At 45.1% G+C, this 20,895-nt stretch overlaps 2 protein-coding genes and 1 pseudogene across 13 annotated transcripts in view; 2 read left to right on the top strand and 1 right to left on the bottom strand.

Annotated features, from left to right (window-relative positions):
- The window catches only part of LOC139547140 (peripheral plasma membrane protein CASK-like), a 225,368-nt gene that overhangs the window by 63,068 nt on the left and 141,405 nt on the right, over positions 1-20,895 (bottom strand). For all 12 annotated transcript variants that reach the window (XM_071356176.1, XM_071356175.1, XM_071356174.1 and 9 more), the window contains one exon: positions 8,745-8,847. In XM_071356176.1, the coding sequence (XP_071212277.1) occupies positions 8,745-8,847 (103 nt within the window). The remainder of the gene's footprint in view (positions 1-8,744; positions 8,848-20,895) is intronic.
- LOC139547247 (probable G-protein coupled receptor 34) lies at positions 12,400-14,962 on the top strand. Its single transcript, XM_071356312.1, has 3 exons — positions 12,400-13,116; positions 13,927-14,554; positions 14,726-14,962. The coding sequence occupies exons 2-3, from the start codon at positions 14,060-14,062 to the stop codon at positions 14,960-14,962; spliced, it is 732 nt and encodes a 243-aa protein (XP_071212413.1). The 5' UTR covers positions 12,400-13,116; positions 13,927-14,059.
- LOC139547245 (cysteinyl leukotriene receptor 2-like) lies at positions 19,084-20,740 on the top strand (annotated as a pseudogene).

Genomic DNA, 20,895 nt, shown 5'->3' with positions numbered 1-20,895 from the left:
CTCCTGACTGGCTGGCGTCTCTGGCGGCTCCTGACTGGCTGGCGTCTCTGGCGGCTCCTGACTGGCTGGCGGCTCTGGCGGCTCCTGACTGGCTGGCGGCTCTGGCGGCTCCTGACTGGCTGGCGGCTCTGGCGGCTCCTGACTGACGGACGGCTCTAGCGGCTCCTGACTGACGGGCGGCTCTAGCGGCTCCTGACTGACGGGCGGCTCTAACGGCTCGGGACAGACGGGCGGCTCTAACGGCTCGTGGCAGACGGACGGCTCAGATGGCGCTGGGCAGACGGATGGCTCAGACGGCGCTGGGCAGACGGATGGCTCAGACGGCGCTGGGCAGACGGATGGCTCAGACGGCGCTGGGCAGACAGATGGCTCAGACGGCGTTGGGCAGACAGATGGCTCAGACGGCGTTGGGCAGACAGATGGCTCAGACGGCGTTGGGCAGACAGATGGCTCAGACGGCGTTGGGCAGACAGATGGCTCAGACGGCGTTGGGCAGACAGATGGCTCAGACGGCGTTGGGCAGACAGATGGCTCAGACGGCGTTGGGCAGACAGATGGCTCAGACGGCGTTGGGCAGACAGATGGCTCAGACGGCGTTGGGCAGACAGATGGCTCAGACGGCGTTGGGCAGACAGATGGCTCAGACGGCGTTGGGCAGACAGATGGCTCAGACGGCGTTGGGCAGACGGATGGCTCAGACGGCGTTGGGCAGACGGATGGCTCAGACGGCGCTGGGCAGCCGGGCAGTTCAGGCACCGCTGGGCAGACGGGCAGTTCAGGCACCGCTGGGCAGACGGGCAGTTCAGGCACCGCTGGGCAGACGGCAGACTCTGGCCGGCTGAGACGCCCAATAGGCCTGATGCGTGGTGCCGGAACTGGAGGTACCGGGCTGAGGGCACGCACCTCAGGGCGAGTGCGGGGAGGAGGAACAGGGCTCTGGAGATGCACTGGAAGCCTGGTGCGTGGTGTAGGCACTGGTGGTACTGGGCTGGGGCGGGAAGGTGGCGCCGGATATGCCGGACCGTGAAGGAGGACACGCGCTCTTGAGCACCGAGCCTCTCCAACCTTACCAGGTTGAATGGTCCCCGTAGCCCTGCCAGTGCGGCGAGGTGGAATAGCCCGCACTGGGCTATGCAGGCGAACCGGGGACACCACCTGTAAGGCTGGTGCCATGTACGCCGGCCCGAGGAGACGTACTGGAGGCCAGATACGTTGGGCCGGCTTCATGACATCCGGCTCGATGCCCAACCTAGCCCTCCCAGTGCGGCAAGGTGGAATAGCCCGCACTGGGCTAAGCACGCGTACTGGGGACACCGTGCGCTTTACCGCATAACACGGTGTCTGACCAGTACGACGCCCTCTCACTCCACGGTAAGCCCGGGGAGTTGGCTCAGGTAACCAACCCGGCTTCGCCACACTCCCCTTTAGTCACCCCCCAAGAAATTTTTGGGTGAGCCTCTCGGGCTTCCAGCCTCTCTTACGTGCTGCCTCCTCATACCAGCGCTCCTGGGCTGTGGCTGCCTCCTTCTCCTCCCGAGAGCGGCGATTCTCTCCCACCTTAGCCCAGGGTCCTTCTCCGTTGAGTATTTGCTCCCATGTCCATTCCTCTTCTCTCCATTGCTTTTGTTCTTGCCGTCCTTCTCCAATCCGCTTGGTCCTGGTTTGGTGGGTGTTTCTGTAACGGCTGTCAATGTCGTTCTCCTCCTCAGACGAGGAGGAGCATGGATCGGACCAAGATGCGGAGTAGGAGGTATTCATGATTTTAATGGCAAACCAACAAACACTACAAATTTAACAAAACAACAAACGTGACTAACCTGCAACAGTCCTGTGTGGCCCAAACGCTGACACAGGAAACAAACACCCACAAAACACCAGTGAAACCCTGGCTGCCTTAGTATGACTCTCAATCAGAGACAAACGATACACACCTGTCTCTAATTGAGAATCATACCAGGCCGAACACAAAACCCAACATAGAAATAGAAAACATAGACTGCCCACCCAACACTCACGCCCTGACCAATAAAGACATACAAAACAAGAGAAAACAGGTCAGGAACGTGACACATCTCAACATCAACTGTTCAGAGGAGACTATGTGAATCAGGCCTTCATGGTCGAATTGCTACAAAGAAACCACTACTACAGGACACAAAAAAGAAAGAGAGACTTGCTTGCACCAAGAAACACGAGCAATGGACATTAGACCGGTGAAAATATGTCCTTTGGTCTGATGAGTCCAAATGTGAGATTTTTGGTTCCAACCGCCATGTCTTTGTGAGACGCAGAGTAGGTGAACGGATGATCTCCGCATGTGTGGTTCTCACCGTGAAGCATGGAGGAGGAGGTGTGATGGTGTGGGGATGCTTTGCTGGTGAGACTGTCAGTGATTTATTTAGAATTCAAGGCACACTTACTCAGCATGGCTACCACAGTATTCTGTAGCGATATGCCATCCCATCTGGTTTGCGCTTAGTGGGACTATCATTTGTTTTTCAACAGGACAATGACTCACCACACCTCCAGGCTGTGTAAGGGCTATTTGACCAAGAAGGAGAGTGATGGAGTGCTGCATCAGATGACCTGGCCTCCACAATCACCCGACCTCAACCCAATTGAGATGGTTTGGGATGAGTTGGACCGCAGAGTGAAGGAAAAGCAGCCAACAAGTTCTCAGCATATGTGGGAACTCCTTCAAGACTATTGGAAAAGCATTCCAGGTGGAGCTGGTTGTGAGAATGCCAAGAGTGTGCAAAGCTTGAAGAATCTAAAATATACATTTTGATTTGTTAAATACTTTATTTGGTTACTACATGATTCCATATGTGTTATTTCATAGTTTTGATGTCTTCACTATTATTCTAGAATTTAGAAAATAGTAAAAAAGAAAAATCTTTGAATGAATAGGTGTTCTAAATCTTTTGACTGGTCGTGTATGTATGTATGTTGTTATGTACTGTATGTATGGATGTATGTTGTTATGTACTGTATGTATGTTGTTATGTACTGTATGTATGTATGGATGTATGTTGTTATGTACTGTGTGTATGTATGTATGTATGTTGTTATGTACTGTGTGTATGTATGGATGTATGTTGTTATGTACTGTATGTACAGTGGGGCAAAAAAATATTTAGTCAGCCACCAATTGTGCAAGTTCTCCCACTTAAAAAGATGAGAGAGGCCTGTAATTTTCATCATAGGTACACTTCAACTATGACAGACAAAATGACAAAATGAGAAAATCACATTGTAGGATTTTTAATGAATTTATTTGCAAATTATGGTGGAAAATAAGTATTTGGTCACCTACAAACAAGCAAGATTTCTGGCTCTCACAGACCTGTAACTTCTTCTTTAAGAGGCTCCCCTGTCCACTCGTTACCTGTATTAATGGCACCTGTTTGAACTTGTTATCAGTATAAAAGACATCTGTCCACAACCTCAAACAGTCACACTCCAAACTCCACTATGGCCAAGATCAAAGAGCTGTCAAAGGACACCAGAAACAAAATTGTAGACCTGCACCAGGCTGGGAAGACTGAATCTGCAATAGGTAAGCAGCTTGGTTTGAAGAAATCAACTGTGGGAGCAATTATTAGGAAATGTAAGACATACAAGACCACTGATAATCTCCCTCGATCTGGGGCTCCACGCAAGATCTCACCCTGTGGGGTCAAAATGATCACAAGAACGGTGAGCAAAAATCCCAGAACCACACGGGGGGACCTAGTGAATGACCTGCAGAGAGCTGGTACCAAAGTAACAAAGCCTACCATCAGCAAGGGCATTGAAGATGAAACGTGGCTGGGTCTTTCAGCATGACAATGATCCCAAACACACCGCCCGGGCAACGAAGGAGTGGCTTCGTAAGAAGCATTTCAAGGTCCTGGAGTGGCCTAGCCAGTCTCCAGATCTCAACCCCATAGAAAATCTTTGAAGGGAGTTGAAAGGCCGTGTTGCCCAGCAACAGCCCCAAAACATCACTGCTCTAGAGGAGATCTGCATGGAGGAATGGGCCAAAATACCAGCAACAGTGTGTGAAAAACTTGTGAAGACTTACAGAAAACGTTTGACCTCTGTCATTGCCAACAAAGGGTATATAACAAAGTATTGAGATAAACTTTTGTTATTGACCAAATACATATTTGCCACCATAATTTGCAAATAAATTCATTAAAAATCCTACAATGTGATTTTCTGGATTTGTTTTTCTCATTTTGTCTGTCATAGTTGAAGTGTACCTATGATGAAAATTACAGGCCTCTCTCATCTTTTTAAGTGGGAGAACATGCACAATTGGTGGCTGACTAAATACTTTTTTGCCCCACTGTATGTATGGATGTATGTTGTTATGTACTGTATGTATGTATGGATGTATGTATGTTGTTATGTACTGTATGTATGTATGGATGTATGTTGTTATGTACTGTATGTATGTATGGATGTATGTTGTTATGTACTGTATGTATGTATGTATGTATGTATGTTGTTATGTACTGTCACGTGTGCTCCCTCTCCGGCCTCTAGGTCACCAGGCTGCTTGTTATGGCGCACACCTGTCACCATCGTTACACTCACCTGGACTCTTTCAATTCCCTGATTACCTTCCCTATATATATCACTCCCTTTGGTTCCTTCCCCAGGCATCATTGTTTCTGTTTCTGTGTCATGTCTCTGTGCTGTTAGTGGTTTCTTGTTTTGTATTATGTTACGTTTATTTATTAAAACACTCACTCCCTGAACTTGCTTCCCAACTCTCAGCGCACATCGTTCCATGTACTGTATGTATGGATGTTTGTTGTTATGTATGTTTGTAGTTATGTACTGTATGTATTTTTGTATTCATTTGTATATGTTTTATTGTCACATACACCGGATAGGTGCAGAATTCCTCACAATCAAATGCCGACCGCATTATTTACCAAGAGAATTCACTTCGATCATAATCACAGTCGTGTATGTTCCCCCCCAAGCAGACATCGACGGCCCTCAAATAACTTAATTTGACTATGTAAACTGGAAACCACATATCCTGAGGCTGCATTTATTGTAGCTGGGGATTTTAACAAGGCTAATCTGAAAACAAGGCTCCCTAAATTTTATCAGCATATCGATTGCGCGACCCGGGCTGGCAAAACCCTGGATCATTGTTATTCTAACTTCCGCGACGCATATAAGGCCTTCCCCCACCCTCCTTTCGGAAAAGCTGACCACGACTCCATTTTGTTGCTCCCAGCCTATAGACAGAAACTAAAACAGGAAGCACCCGTGCTCAGGTCTGTTCAACGCTGGTCCGACCAATCGGATTCCACGCTTCAAGATTGCTTCGATCACATGGACTGGGATATGTTCCGCATAGCATCGAACAACAACATTGATGAATACGCTGATTCGTTGAGCGAGTTTAATAGCAAGTGCATCGGTGATGTTGTAACCCACAGCGTCTGTTAAAACATTCCCCAACCAGAAATCGTGGATTGATGGCAGCATTCGCGCAAACTGAAAGCGCGAACCACTGCTTTAATCAGGGCAAGGTGACCAGAAACATGACCGAATACAAACAGTGTAGCTATTCCCTCCGCAAGGCAATCAAGCAAGCTAAGCGTCAGTATAGAGACAAAGTAGAGTCGCAATTCAACGGCTCAGACACGAGATGTATGTGGCAGGGTCTACAGTCAATCTAGGACTACAAAAGAAAAACCAGCCCCGTCGCGGACCACGATGTCTTGCTCCCAGACAAACTAAACAGCTTCTTTGCTCGCTTTGAGGACAATTCAGTGCCACTGACACGGCCCGCTACCAAAACCTGCAGACTCTCCTTCACTGCAGCCAACGTGAGTAAAACATTTAAACGTGTTAACCCTCGCAAGGCTGCAGGCCCAGACGGCATCCCCAACCACGTCCTCAGAGCATTCGCAGACCAGCTGGCTGGTGTGTTTACGTACATATTCAATCAATCCTTATCCCAGTCTGCTGTTACCACATGCTTCAAGAGGGCCACCATTGTTCCTGCTCCCAAGAAAGCCAAGGTAACTGAGCTAAATGACTACCGCCCCGTAGCACTCACTTCCGTCATCATGAAGTGCTTTGAGAGACTAGTCAAGGACCATATCACCTCCACCCTACCTGACAACCTAGACCCACTCCAATTTGCTTACCACCCCAATAGGTCCACAGATGACGCAATCGCAATCACACTGCACACTGCCCTAACCCATCTGGACAAGAGGAATACCTATGTAAGAATGCTGTTCATCGACTACAGCTCAGCATTTAACACCATAGTACCCTCCAAATTCGTCATTAAGCTCGAGACCCTGGGTCTCGACCCCACCCTGTGCAACTGGGTCCTGGACTTCCTGACGAGCCACCCCCAGGTGGTGAGGGTAGGTAACAACATCTCCACCCCGCTGATCCTAAACACTGGGGCCCCACAAGGGTGCGTTCTCAGCCCTCTCCTGTACTCCCTGTTCACCCATGACTGCGTGGCCATGCACGCCTCCAACTCAATCATCAAGTTTGCAGACGACACTACAGTGGTAGGCTTGATTACCAACAACGACGAGACGGCCTACAGGGAGGAGGGGAGGGCCCTCGGAGTGTGGTGTCAGGAAAATAACCTCACACTCAATGTCAACAAAACAAAGGAGATGATCGTGGACTTCAGGAAACAGCAGAGGGAGCAGCCCCCTATCCACATCGACGGGACAGTAGTGAAGAGGGTGGAAAGTTGAAAGGGTCCACCCATACAGACAGCGTTGTGAAGAAGGCGCAGCAGCGCCTCTTCAACCTCAGGAGGCTGAAGAAATTTGGCTTGTCACCAAAAACAAACTTTTACAGATGCACAATCGAGAGCATCCTGTCGGGCTGTATCACCGCCTGGTACGGCAACTTCTCCGCCCATAACCGTAAGGCTCTACAGAGGGTAGTGAGGTCTGCACAACGCATCACCGGGGGCGAACTCCCTGCCCTCCAGGACACCTACACCACCCGATGTCACAGGAAGGCCAAAAAGATCATCAAGGACAACAACCACCTGAGCCACTGCCTGTTCACCCCGCTATCATCCAGAAGGCGAGGTTAGTAAAGGTGCATCAAAGCGGGGACCGAGAGACTGAAAAACAGCTTCTATCTCAAGGCCCTCAGACTGTTAAACAGCCATCACTAACTTTGAGTGGCTGCTGCCAACATACTGACTCAACTCTAGCCACTTTAATAATGGAAAAAGTGATGAAATAAATGTATCACTAGCCACTTTTAACAATGCCACTTTGTATAATGTTTACATACCCTACATTACTCATCTCATATGTATATACTGTACTCTATACCATCTACTGCATCTTGCCTATGCCGTTCGGTCATCACTCATTCATATATCTTTATGTACATATTCTTATTCATTCCTTTACACTTGTGTGTGTATAAGGTAGTTGTTGTGAAATTGTTAGGTTAGATTACTTGTTAGATATTACTGCATGGTCGGAACTAGAAGCACAAGCATTTCGCTACACTCGCATTAACATCTGCTAACCACGTGTATGTGACAAATACATTTTTATTTTATTTTATTTTGAAATGTATTGTTTTACAGGGTCAGCCATAGTGGTACGGCGCTTCTGGAGCAAATTAGAGTTAAGTGCTTTGCTCAAGGACACATCGGGTATTCAAACCAGTGACCTTTCAGTTACTGGTTCAACACTCTCACATTCAAGTTAAAACACATACGGAACTGTTTCAGATGAACAACAGAGTCGTGGTTAGTAAGAGGAAGTTGGATTGTTGGGTCACCTAGTCAAACCATTGTATGAAGAAAGCTTATATATGTCATTGATATGAGTAATGCATTACAGGGATGAAGATACATTTCTAGTTCTTCCTGGGTCAGTGTGAATGGATAGCACTGTGGAGCACAGTGTGTATGTTTATCTTGGCTGCTGTTAAAACACTCATTTAAAGGTGATGGTAACTTAACAATTCATTCCTACAGCTGGTACATGTGGCAAAGACATTGAAGAGATAGTTCACCCCAAAGTTTGTCCGATTAGATGGTGCCAATATTTCCCATTTATTTGGTTCTATTATTAATGAACCCATGAAGGCCCAGATTCTCTCTGTCCTATGTCTGAAATGTTTGTACAAACAGCAGAAAAAATATGAAAAGTACAAGTTAGCAAGTACAGATTACGTTGATAAAAGTTGTAGCATTCCTGTTTTTGAGATAGCAGAGTGAGAAGTGAGAAGCTATGTTACACACTAGCATAACAACTGACCATGCATTCTAAATTGTATACTAGTGTGGATATTGGAACATACAGGTGTGAGATCTTGAGCCAGTTTGCAACAGCAGGAAAATAGTCCTGCACCCAGAGGAAATGTAAATGATTATGTGGATTGTAATTAATGGACATTTTTGTAGGGGTTGGTACATTGCTTGTAAGGGAAAATCAAGTCTGAAATTTCAAGGTTGAAATTACAAACGTAAGCCTTTTTAAACCTCAAATACACTACAAGTTTTACATTTCCTGCATTGCACAAAAGTTATCTTCCATCAGGGTAATCAAAGTAAGATCCTACATCTGTAAACACGATATAGCCTCTTTTACAATATCCACACTAGCATACCATTTAGAAGACATGGCGCCAGTACATTCTTCTTCATTCCATGTGGTATGCTAGTGTGGATCTTGGACAGAGCCTGACAGCCAGACATTTCCAGCATGCATGGCGTTGCTTACCTCCAGCCACCAGTCCTGACTCTCCCAGTTGGATGGCCACGCCAAACCCTCCCAGCTTCACTGGAGCACTGTTTTCTTTAGATGCCAGGAGGACACAGTGGGGCTGGATGATGGGGGGGGGGGGGGGGGGGGGGGAGAGCGAGAGAGCGAGAGAGAGAACATGTATAATTTATTTTACAGAATACAGTAGTTAGTACAATATACAGTATACAGTGCTTTCGGAAAGTATTCAGACCCCTTCCCTTTTTCCACATTTTGTTACTTTACAGCCTTATTCTAAAATTGATGAAATAAAATAAAAATCCTCATCAATCTACGCACAATACCGCATAATGATAAAGCAAAAACAGGTTTTAGAAATGTTTGCAAATGTATTACATAAGTATTCAGACCCTTTGCTATTAGACTCAAAATTGCATTCAGGTGCATCCTGTTTCCATTGATCATCCTTGAGGTGTTTCTACAACTTGATAGGAGTCCACCTGTGGTAAATTCAATTGATAAGACATGATTTTGAAAGGCACACACCTGTCTATAAGGTCCCACAGTTGACAATGCATGTCCGAGCAAAAACCAAACTATGAGGTCGAAGGAATTGTCCGTAGAGCGCCGAGACAGGATTGTGTCGAGACACAGATCTGGGGAAGGGTACCTACCAAAAAATGTCTGCAGCATTGAAGGTCCCCAAGAACACAGTGGCCTCCATCATTCTTAAATGGAAGAAGTTTCGAACCACCAAGACTCCTAGAGCTGGCCGCCCGGCCAAACTGAGCAATCGGGGGAGACCAAGAACCAGATGTTCACTCTGACAGAGTTCCTCTGTGGAGATGGGAGAACCTTCCAGAAGGACCATCTCTGCAGCACTCCACCAATCAGGCCTTTATGGTTGAGTGGCCAGACGGAAGCCACTCCTCAGTAAAAGACACATGAAAGCCTGCTTGGAGTTTGCCAAAAGGCACGTAAAGGACTCTAAGACCATGAGAAACAAGATAAATAACTAGTCTGATGAAACCAAGATTGAACTCTTTGGCCTGAACGCCAAGCATCACGTCTGGAGGAAACCTGGCACCATCCCAACGGTGAAGAATGGTGGTGGCAGCATCATGTTGTGGGGATGTTTTTCAGCGGCAGGGACTGGGAGACTAGTTAGGATCAAGGGAAAGATGAACGGAGCAAAGTACAAATAGATCCTTGATGAAAACCTGCTCCAGAGCGCTCAGGACCTCAGACAGGACCTCATGGGGCGAAAGGTTCACCTTCCAACAGGACAACAACTCTAAGCACACAGTCAAGACAATGCAGGAGTGGCTTCAGGACAAGATTCTGAATGTCCTTGAGTGGCCCAGCCAGAGCCCGGACTTGAACACGATCGAACATCTCTGGAGAGACCTGAAAATAGCTGTGCAGTGACGCTCCCCTGACAGAGCTTGAGAGGATCTGCAGAGAATAATGGGAGAAATTCCCCAAATACAGGTGTGCCAAGCTTGTAGCGTCATACCCAAGAAGACTCAAGGCTGTAATCGCTGCCAAAGGTGCTTTAACAAAGCACTGACTAAAGGGTCTGCATACTTATGCATACTTATGTAAATGTGATTTTTCTGTTAATTTTTTAAAACATTTGCATACATTTCATTTTTCTTTTTTGCATTGTCATTATGGGGTATTGTGTGTTGATTGTTGAGGAAAAAAAACAATTGAATCCATCTTAGAATAATGCTGTAACGTTACAAAATGTGGAAAAAGTCAAGGGGTCTGAATACTTTATGAATGCACTGTATAACCTAACATTTGTATCACAACTACAGTTGCATAAATAACTCTAAATGAAGCATATAGGAGGACCTGATTCTTTGTTAACCGCTCAACACAGAATAGCCGCATGTGCGCATTCCCTCAGAAAACATTTTGGAAAAATATCCTTTCTATTTTACTCAGCTATGTTCAGTTGTATTCGTCATACTATAAAATAAAATAATGCCACAGAATTCTAAGCAATTATTGTCTGCTAAATTAACTAGCGTAGCCCACAGCCATATGGCATAGTCCGATCAGGGCCTAACATAAGGACAACTCAGAATATGTTATTCTGTTCCTGAGAAATAGGCTACATCAAATCAAACTTTATTTGTCACATGCGTCGAACATAACAAGTGTAGTCCTTACAGTGAAATGCTTACTTACAAGCCCTTAACCAACAATGCAGTTCAAGAAAGAGTTAAGAAAATATTTACCGAATAAACAAAAGTAAAAAATAATAAAAAGTAACACAATAAAATAACAATAACGAGGCTATATACAGGGATGAACCGGTACCGAGTCAATGTGCGGGGGTACAGATTAGTCGAAGTAATTTGTACATGTAGGTAGGGGTAAAGTGACTACGCATAGATAATAAAAAGCGAGTAGCAACAGTGTAAAAACAAATGGGGGGGGGGGTGTCAATAGACTGGGTGGCCATTTGATTAATTGTTCAGCTGTCTTATGGCTTGGGGGTAGAAGCTGTTAAGGAGCCTTTTGGTCCTAGACTTGGCGCTCCGGTACCGCTTGCCGTGTGGTAGCAGAGAGAACAGTCTATGACTTGGGTAACTGGAGTCTATGACAATTTTTTGGGCTTTCCTCTGACATTTTCTTCATATCATGTTTCTTTAGACCTGTCTAAAATAACGATTGTGTAGGCTATATTAAATAGATTTTTTAGACTTTTTAAAATGTAGATGTTCTAAAGGTCCACATCAGTGGCTTGTAAGCTACGTGTGGTAGCTAGGAGATGCAAACTGTGTTTATGTTCATTAACGGTCAATTAGCGTAAGTCCGCTACAGCCCTAGCCATTAGCCCTAGACCGCTACAGCCCTAGCCATTAGCCCTAGACCACTACAGCCCTAGTCATTAGCCCTAGACCACCACAGCCCTAGTCATTAGCCCTAGACCACTACAGCCCTAGCCATTAGCCCTAGACCACTACAGCCTTAGCCATTAGCCCTAGACCGCCACAGCCCTAGCCATTAGCCCTAGACCGCCACAGCCCTAGCCATTAGCCCTAGACCGCCACAGCCATTAAAACATCATTAAAGAAACCTATACATTGAAGACAGTGCTGCTTTCACTACCAGATGTTTGAAGACTCGCTCCAATGAAGCACCCACACATACGTTTCAATCTGTTAACAAGAGTTGCACATGACAGTCTTGTAATATTCTCATACAAGGACAAGGACAACGCAACACAAACTCATGTCTCATTTTCAACACAGACACAAAGTAACTTTTGTCTCTATTTAGTATTCAATTTTTTTGTTTTTCTCAAAATGGTGGGTTGGACCAAGGGTTAGGTTACGGCTAGTTCTCCTGGGTGGTAGATTAAAACTGGGCTGATGCTTGAACCATAGTGGCTACTAAAACATTGTTTCGATAACCTAGAAGGTCTCAATGAAATTAGAAAGGCTGTAGGTGGGACACAGCACAAAAACGATCTGCAATCGCGGTTATATATAACTAATATGCATACTTCAGGTATGCTGTATAATTAGTGTATAATGTCTGTTGGTGGTTGCTCTAGCATGTGTAATCAACAGTGGGCTGGGACCTACGTATCTCCCCCTCATCAGATTCTGCACTTGAACGTTTCACAGCTTTCGAGACTAGAGCACAGCTGAAGGCTGTTAATAGCTAGAGGCAAAGCAGAGGAGAGGAAAGAGAGAGTGGGAGAACAGCAGATACTGTGGGTTCTAAAGAAGAGAACCTAAAGAACTGGAACCTTCGACTATAGCCATCTATTTGGAACAGCTCCAATTTTCTAAGAAAGAGGGAGAAAAAGCTAGAGCAAAACAGACTGGATTAAGAAAAGAAAAGACAGACTGGATTAAGAAAATAAACAACAGACTGGATTAAGAAAATAAAAGACAGACTGGATTAAGAAAAGAAAAGACAGACTGGATTAAGAAAATAAAAGACAGACTGGATTAAGAAAAGAAAAGACAGACTGGATTAAGAAAATAAAAGACAGACTGGATTAAGAAAATAAAAGACAGACTGGATTAAGAAAAGAAAAGACAGACTGGATTAAGAAAAGAAAAGACAGACTGGATTAAGAAAAGAAAAGACAGACTGGATTAAGAAAAGAAAAGACAGACTGGATTAAGAAAAGAAAAGACAGACTGGATTAAGAAAAGAAAAGACAGACTGGATTAAGAAAATAAACGACAGACTGGATTAAGAAAATAAAGTTGAATTATTAATCTCTGAGAGAGAGAAAGAGATATTTTGCCACAAAGCACATTCACAAAGAGAGAAGAGAAACAACATTTCAAATGGACACAATTCACACGGTCAGTACTGTGTGGATTGAATGAAAAGCTGTTGCCAGATTTAAAGGGTAAGGCAAAATCACCTTCTTTACTGGATTGAGAGATTGTGTTGTGAATTATTGTGTTGCCATTCTTATTTCAAACCAAACCCATTGTTTCTTTGATTACGTCAATTCCAAATGACATTCTCACAGTGTAAAGAGCAAGTTCTTTCCTTTTACTGGATAGAGCCCAAAGTAATGGACCTACACTGCTACAAAATACCAATCACAATATTTTCCAACCATTTCAAGGTTTAACTGGCGGGTCTCTGAAGTATTTTGCAAGGGGATAAAGTTTTGTTGAATTAAAGACATACTCCGTATTTTTTAAACCTCCCGCTTTGGGCTGGATGTGTCAATGTGTAGTTGATACATGCATAATCTATGAGCAGAATTACTGTTTTACCTCAATTAGCCACTTGAGAATTCAAGTAAAAATCTATGTTATTCCCCTCGTCCCCTCGTCCCCCCCTTGTTGTCTTATAGGCCCGGTAGTGTAGTCAGTAGTGGTCAGTCAGCTGGGCAGTGTGTGCTCAGTGCCCGAGTGATGTATAATGAATGATTAGTGGATTAGGTGCTGATCTGGACCTAAATCGCCCAGTTTGGCCTCCTGCCATCAAAACAGACCAGCACTAATGAGAGCAAAGAACTTTCCCAAGAGATCTATCTGGAAGAACCAAGAAACACATTCACTTAATCCTGGATCGAGTTACAACAACACACAACTGCTTCCCAGTCGCCTAGCCAAAAACCCCAGTCAGGCTGACTTTTGTTTGATTTAAGGAGGTAGACAATGTTTCTGGCTGAAACTTTATTTTTCTTCACTTTGTCCTGCAGGACTGAGAACTGAAGAGTGAAACCGACATCATGATGAACATCTTCCCCATCTTCCAACGTCACTGCCTTTCCCCTTTCCAACTCCTCCCACCCACTCGTCACCACGGAGAAAACCTTCACGACTCTCTTGCCCATGATCCCTGACCCCAGGGAACACTGTCACCTTGACGACAGCTCCCTCCGGATCCCTCTAGCTGTCCTTTACTCAGTCCTCTTCGTCTTGGTCTTGACCGGCAACATCCTGGCTCTCTGGGTCTTTCTATATGTCCACTCCAAAAATAACTCTGTCAGAGTGTCCCTCATCAACGTAGCTTTAGCCGACCTGCTACTGGTCATCTGTCTTCCATTCAGAGTGCTCTACCACAGTAAAGCAAACCGCTGGGAGCTGGGCCCCACCCTCTGTAAGGTAGTGGGGAACCTCTTCTATATGAACATGTACATCAGTATCACCTTATTAGGGTTGATCAGTGTGGATCGCTATCTGAAGATCCAGCGTCACGCCGGGGGCCAGTACCGCCTCAAGGCCACCAGATGGAGCTCTGCCATCTGTGGGACGATCTGGGCCCTGGCCCTTGCCTCCGTCATACCCATGATTCTCCTCTCAGAGGGCAACGAGGAGTCTGATCAAGTGGGTTTAATTTTTCATGTTTAAAAAATATAATCCTTATTTTTCAAGTTGAACTTTGTTGATATTCTTTATTTCAGTAGTTCCCAGATTTTGAACAATTACACTAATAATTATTTTATTTTCGACGAATCCCCCAGGTGTTTCCAGTATAAACAGCGTTAGCGTGCGAAGGGGAAGGCCTACTTCAACCTCTTCCTGGTTGCCACGTTCTGGCTCGTGTTCGTCTGCCTTGTGGTGTCTTATGGGAAAATCGGCCTCAATTTGCTGAGGTTGTCGAGAGAGAAACCGGACTTCCCCAACGCACCCCGCTACATCCGCACCGCCAGGAAGTCGTTCTTCGTCCTCTTCCTGTTTACCGTCTGCTTCGTCCCTTATCACATGGTCCTTATCACAAAGCCAATGAAGTGATGTTGCTACTCTCAGCCCTCAACAGTTACTTGGACCCTGTGATGTAACTTCCTGTTATCGGCATCTGTGAGGAAAGAGACCCTCCGATTGATCAATAACGTGTGCCAACTGAGAGACCCGGAGTCCAGTGTGGATAGAGGGAGGAGCCTCGGGGAGCAGCCAACTATTAGTTTCATCAGTAATCCGAGGAGTAAAATAACTGTCCAGCCCTGCCTTTAAGTGACAGAATTGTTTTTAGAGATTAAAAGGTTGGGAAACTATATTAACATAAATGTTCATACTATTGGTGTATAGTAAATACTGCAACATTGGTCCACAGTGAAAACCAAAGCATCGATTTGTCATAAATACTTCTTTTTTTTCTTTTCTTTTTTTTACAGTAAATGCATTTACAATAAAGAAAGACTTGTTACATCAGAGAATGAGAATAGTTGACTACAACAAGTAGTACAACAAGTCATATACAGTCAATGAACTAAGTAGACCAGACAAAGCTACTATCGCATTGGTGCCTATGGGAGAGCCAACCCTTAAGAAGACCGGAACTGTGACCATTTTTTCCAATGTTTTTTAGTCATCTTTATAATCCACCATCTTTGGGAGCACCACCCCAAGTTGGTGGCGGGCGGATTGATTAAAGAGAAAACAATACCTTAAAATCATATGTCATTCTTGTGCAATTTATATCTATAGTCTACATTAAGGTTTTTCTTTCATAATTTTAAGCCAGGGATCATCAACTATATTCAGCCACGGGATTATTTTTATTTTTTTCTTGACCAGAGGGTCGGTGGGCCGGAACATATTTAACAATCATTTGTAGACTGCAAATTGAATGCTTGGGAATACTTTGGAAAAGATTTCCAAAATTAAAATCAACTGGAGATGATTTCCTGGTGTCTTTACAGTCTTTTCTGCAAAAAATGTAAATTCCGTTTTTTTAACTTGGGGTGTCAAATAAAACCACCAGAGGGGTCAAATTCGGGAAAACCCTGTTTTAGGCTATCTGGCATTAGTGCGTAAGACTACATTTTAGGGCATAACTGTACACGTGTGCCAATGTAACAGTATAACTTTAAACCGTCCCCTCGCCCCGACACGGGCGCGAACCAGGGACCTTCTGCACACATCAACAACAGTCACCCATGAAGCGTCGTTACCCATCGCTCCACAAAAGCCGCTGCCCTTGCAGAGCAAGGTGCAACACTACTTCTAGGTTTCAGAGCAAGTGATGTAACTGATTGAAATGCTACTAGCGCGTACCCGCTAACTAGCTAGCCATTTCACATCCGTTACACTCACCCCCCTTTCAACCTCCTCCTTTTCCGCAGCAACCAGTGATCCGGGTCACGGCACCAATGTAACAGTATAACTATAAACCGTCCCCTCGCCCCGACACGGGCGCGAACCAGGGACCTTCTGCACACATCAACAACAGTCACCCACGAAGCGTCGTTACCCATCGCTCCACAAAAGCCGCGGCCCTTGCAGAGCAAGGTGCAACACTACTTCTAGGTTTCAGAGCAAGTGACGTAACTGATTGAAATGCTACTAGCGCGTACCCGCTAACTAGCTAGCCATTTCACATCCGTTACACCAAATAGCCTTCACGCCAATCGCAAAATACTTTTGGGAGCGATGCACGGCAGCAAAAACGTCTGAGTTTACTTCAATAAGAGAAAAGCTGCGAAATGGAGAGTTGAAAATAAAGAGAAGAGAGGGCCGGAAAAGTAATGTTTGGGAAAGATTTGATGAAGTGGTAAAAGAGAATGATAGCAGTGCCGCCATGTTATGTGTGATGATTGTAAGGCGCTATATGAATTCGACAGTCACCAAATGGGGACATCAAATAGGCTCGTGGCATGTCAAGGGAACTGTAGCCTACTGTTCAGATGGGTTCAATTGAAACTGAAATCTGGGCACTGACTGTAGGTCTATAACCTCTCACATAGCCATAATATTATATATATACAGAACCAGTCAAAAGTTTGGACACACTTACTCATTTAAGGGTTTGTCTTTTTCTTTATTTTAATTTTTTATAGCGGTCATGATATGAAGGTTTGGCTTGGACAGCTGAAGTCCACAAGCGAAAGGAAAAGGAGGAGAGCACATAGATAGTTGCGAGAATAAATTATATGGTATATACAACGAGCAGGGTGATAATACTGTTTTTATATGGCTGCTATGAAAGTGAACTGGGTTTGTGTGTGATCAAGGGTTTATTCTTTCCGCCGATTCTGTTGAAAAACATTTCTTAAACGGAAGCAAATGGAGATAAAAATTCCAGAATTTGTCCAATAGAAATTCAAATTTTGCAACAGTTGGACAATTTGTAACTTTATTTAACTAGGCAAGTCAGTTAAGAACAAATGATTATTTACAATGACTGTCTACTGGAGAACAGTGAGTTAACTGCCTTGTTCAGGGGCAGAACAACAGATTTGATCCAGCAACCTTTTGGTTGCTAGCCCAACACTCTAACCACTAGGCTACCTGCCGCCCCAAACATGTGTCAGAAGTGGGATGACGATTATTCCCTAGATCGGCTAGATGTAGGCAAGAGTGTGCAAGGTGGTATTGAATGTGTCACTGTCTGTCACCTTGATTCCTCAAAATTCTCGACGTTGTAGCAACCTCATGATGGATATCGGGAAAATTTGAGTACCATGTAGTAGCCTAAACCTATCGCTGTTACATTGAACTGGGTGAATGGAATATGAATGACAGTCATCCAATATGCTGTAATAGAAATAAGGCTCATACATTTTTTAAAATATTTCCCCATCTTAGATGGCACCGACCGCCATTGAGCTACATGTACAGTATCTATAGACAGGTTGACTAGCAAATAGCCTACCAAAATGTTGGAAATTATAAGCAGAAACATAAATCCTGCACCCCATGCCTCAAAATCTTTCCGCCATCTCTGACTGTAGCCTACAGCACAGGTTCTATATTAGTGGGGTCGGCTGTGGGCCTCAGATTTTCACATAGAGTCGGGCGGTTGAGGATGGGTTATTTGTAATTGCTCTTGGGTGCGGGTGAAAAAACAGCTGACCCGCGCACTATTACTAGCCAGAATTGGCAATATATAGACCCTGAAACTGAATTAGTGTAATAACTTAACAAATATTCAATGTCAATAGGTTTGTTTAGTGTCTCTTGCACAATGGTAGACCTGGTTAATGTGAGTTTTGCTGAATAGTCAGAAGTGTAGACCTGGTTTATCAGAGAATTGAGACATAGCCACAGGTGTAAACCTGGTTCCTATGGGTATTTGGGCTGAGATACTGTATGCAGGTGTAGATCTGGCTTGGGACTCAGTCAAAGGTGTAGACCTGAGGGGTATCCTACAAAGCAAGCTAGATCTATTCAGGGTTAGCTTCAGTTAGCTTCACATTCCTGCACAGGCTTCATCCGTACTACGACAGTGGATACTGCTCATCCAACTGCCACTAACTCTAGCAGGCTTGTAACTGTCTAGTCAAATGCCAAACTCTTCATTGAGGCAATGGGGTGGAGTCAGTGCCACATTTTAATTTGTGCTGAAATCAAAATGAAAGGTTATCTTGCATATTCAACATGTAACGTCCTGACCAGAGTTCTTATGTGTTTTGCTTGTTTAGTGTTGGTCAGGACGTGAGCTGGGTGGGAATTCTATGTTGTGTGTCTAGTTTGTCTGTTTCTGTGTCCAGCCTAATATGGTTCTCAATCAGAGGCAGATGTCAATCGTTGTCCCTGATTGAGAATCATATATAGGTGGCTTGTTTTGTGTTGGGGATTGTGGGTGGCTGTCTCTGTGTTTTGTCTGCACCAGATAGGTCTGTCTCGGTTTTTTCACATGTGTTATTTTGTATGTTGTTTGTAGTGTTTCACTTGTTCTTTAATTAAACATGTTGAACACTAGCCGCGCTGCACTTTGGTCCTCTCCTTCACCCCTGGAAGAAAGCCATTACACAACAGGCTACGGTGTGAATTATGCTTTTATTTTATTACTTATCGGTAATGCCAACTTTGGTGCTCTTATCAATGCACACCAATATCGATCAAATCATTTTAGTAAGTCCTACAAAAGTGGTACTGTGCGTGAAGTTTAAAATGCATTCCGTCATTACTAAATGTTTAAGGACATCAATCAACCGAGCCACGGCCTGTTCACCCCGCTATCATTCAGAAGGCGAGGTCAGTTCAGGTGCATCAAAGGGGGGTTGCTGCCCTATATACTTTAGAGGCTATACACATAGAATTTCTACATTTTCAGAGTATCATCAGGTAGCCTGATTTCAGATGTGTCCATGTAAACAGGATTATTAGGGGAATCGTTCTTCTTGCAAAGCATGTAAACGTTTTAATCTAACAATTTTATTAATCTGACTATCCACAATAATCGCATTATTGTGTGAATGTAACCACACTCACTGTACAGTGTGTTCTCATCGGTCACAATTGCTCCCCCATCCTCTCCCCATCTTCCTCCTCCTCTCCTCACCTTCCTCCTCACTTTCTCTCTCTCCTTTTCCAGACAGTGTTGGCTATACCATGACCTCTTTTACACACATGTCAAGCCCTGGCTCTACCTGCTCTGTTGCTCCTGGGTTTCCTAGGCAACGGCCTGACCATGCGTAACTGCTGGAGGTCGGGGCGGACACCAATCATCATCCTGACCCTTAACATGGTGACCACTGACCTCTTGCTGTGCACCAGCTTCCTGTTCCAGGGGATGTATTACCTGATGGGTCAGATCTGGTCCGGAGAGGACAGGGAGTGTCAGGTCACCACGCTAACCATGATAACAGTCTTCTACGTCAATCTCTACTGTAACATAATGTTGCTTCTCTGGACCAGTGTGACCACAAAACGGCTTCAAACGTAAAACTGACCGGTTGATTTAGAATTTTTTCAACTAATCAGTTATTAAATTAACCATTCAATTTTGCTCTCAAATCTTTCTCTGCTTATAGGTACAGCCTCACCCTGCCCTCCTTACGCCCCTCACCAGGCCCAGAAGCTGTTGGGTACTCTGTCTCGTCACCCGGGTAACCGTGGCAGTGTGGTACTTCAGATCAGAGGAGGAAGAGGGGGAGCAAGACGAGACGGCTGCTTTGACCTGGTGGAGAATCACCACAGAGAAGGGTTCCATAACCAGCACTGCCTTGGAGTGGGGCTGTTTTTCCTGATTCTAACCTTTATTGTGGTCAGCTACGGGGGGACTAATTCTGCATCTGAAGAGGGTCAGGGGGCCTGGCACAACTACACACACTAGTGAAGGAGGGGTAATGGAGGGGACGGGGTTGAGTGTGGGGGTGGAAGAGGGGTGTGGGGTGAGTTTAGGGGAGAGGGAGGACATGGGGGAGAACAAATGGGGTGTAAACCTGGGGGGGTGTTCAGGAGCAGGAGAGAGGCAGGGGACGTGGCGTCGTAGTCTGAGGGTACGTAGGAAGATCTTAGCTGTGGTTGTGTTTGTGGCGTGCTTCTTGCCATACCATGTCCAGCGTGCAGTGACCATACTCTCACCACACGGGGGTGAATGTGAGAAGGGGAGAACAAGATGAAAGGTGAATAACACAACCATAACCATAGCAGCGCTGAGCTGTGTTTTACATCCCTGCCCTGCTGCCGAGGACGACAGTAAGACGCACGCATGCACAGACAGACAGACAGACAGACACAGCCGCTCCTGTGGGCAACTGTAAGAGGCTGTGGACCACAACTTCTCCCTCTGCTCTCTCAGTACTGCCTCTCCCTGTCACATCACACAAACCCCATTTGAATGTAACCCTGATCATCTACCAATAAATCTATTTGAAACTCAACAACAATAGACGTGAGTGTTTCTCAGCAGATGTCGTTGGGTGAGCATTCAGCCTGTGAGACGACATGTTTTCCTCTAGTCTTCCTGTGATCACATCTCACCCGGACATCTGAAAATA

The sequence above is a fragment of the Salvelinus alpinus genome, chromosome 20 (genome assembly GCF_045679555.1).
Source record: "Salvelinus alpinus chromosome 20, SLU_Salpinus.1, whole genome shotgun sequence".
Taxonomy (NCBI): Eukaryota; Metazoa; Chordata; class Actinopteri; order Salmoniformes; family Salmonidae; genus Salvelinus; species Salvelinus alpinus.
Note: the sequence above shows the minus strand (reverse complement) of the source record. Positions and strands in the feature narration are given on the sequence as shown.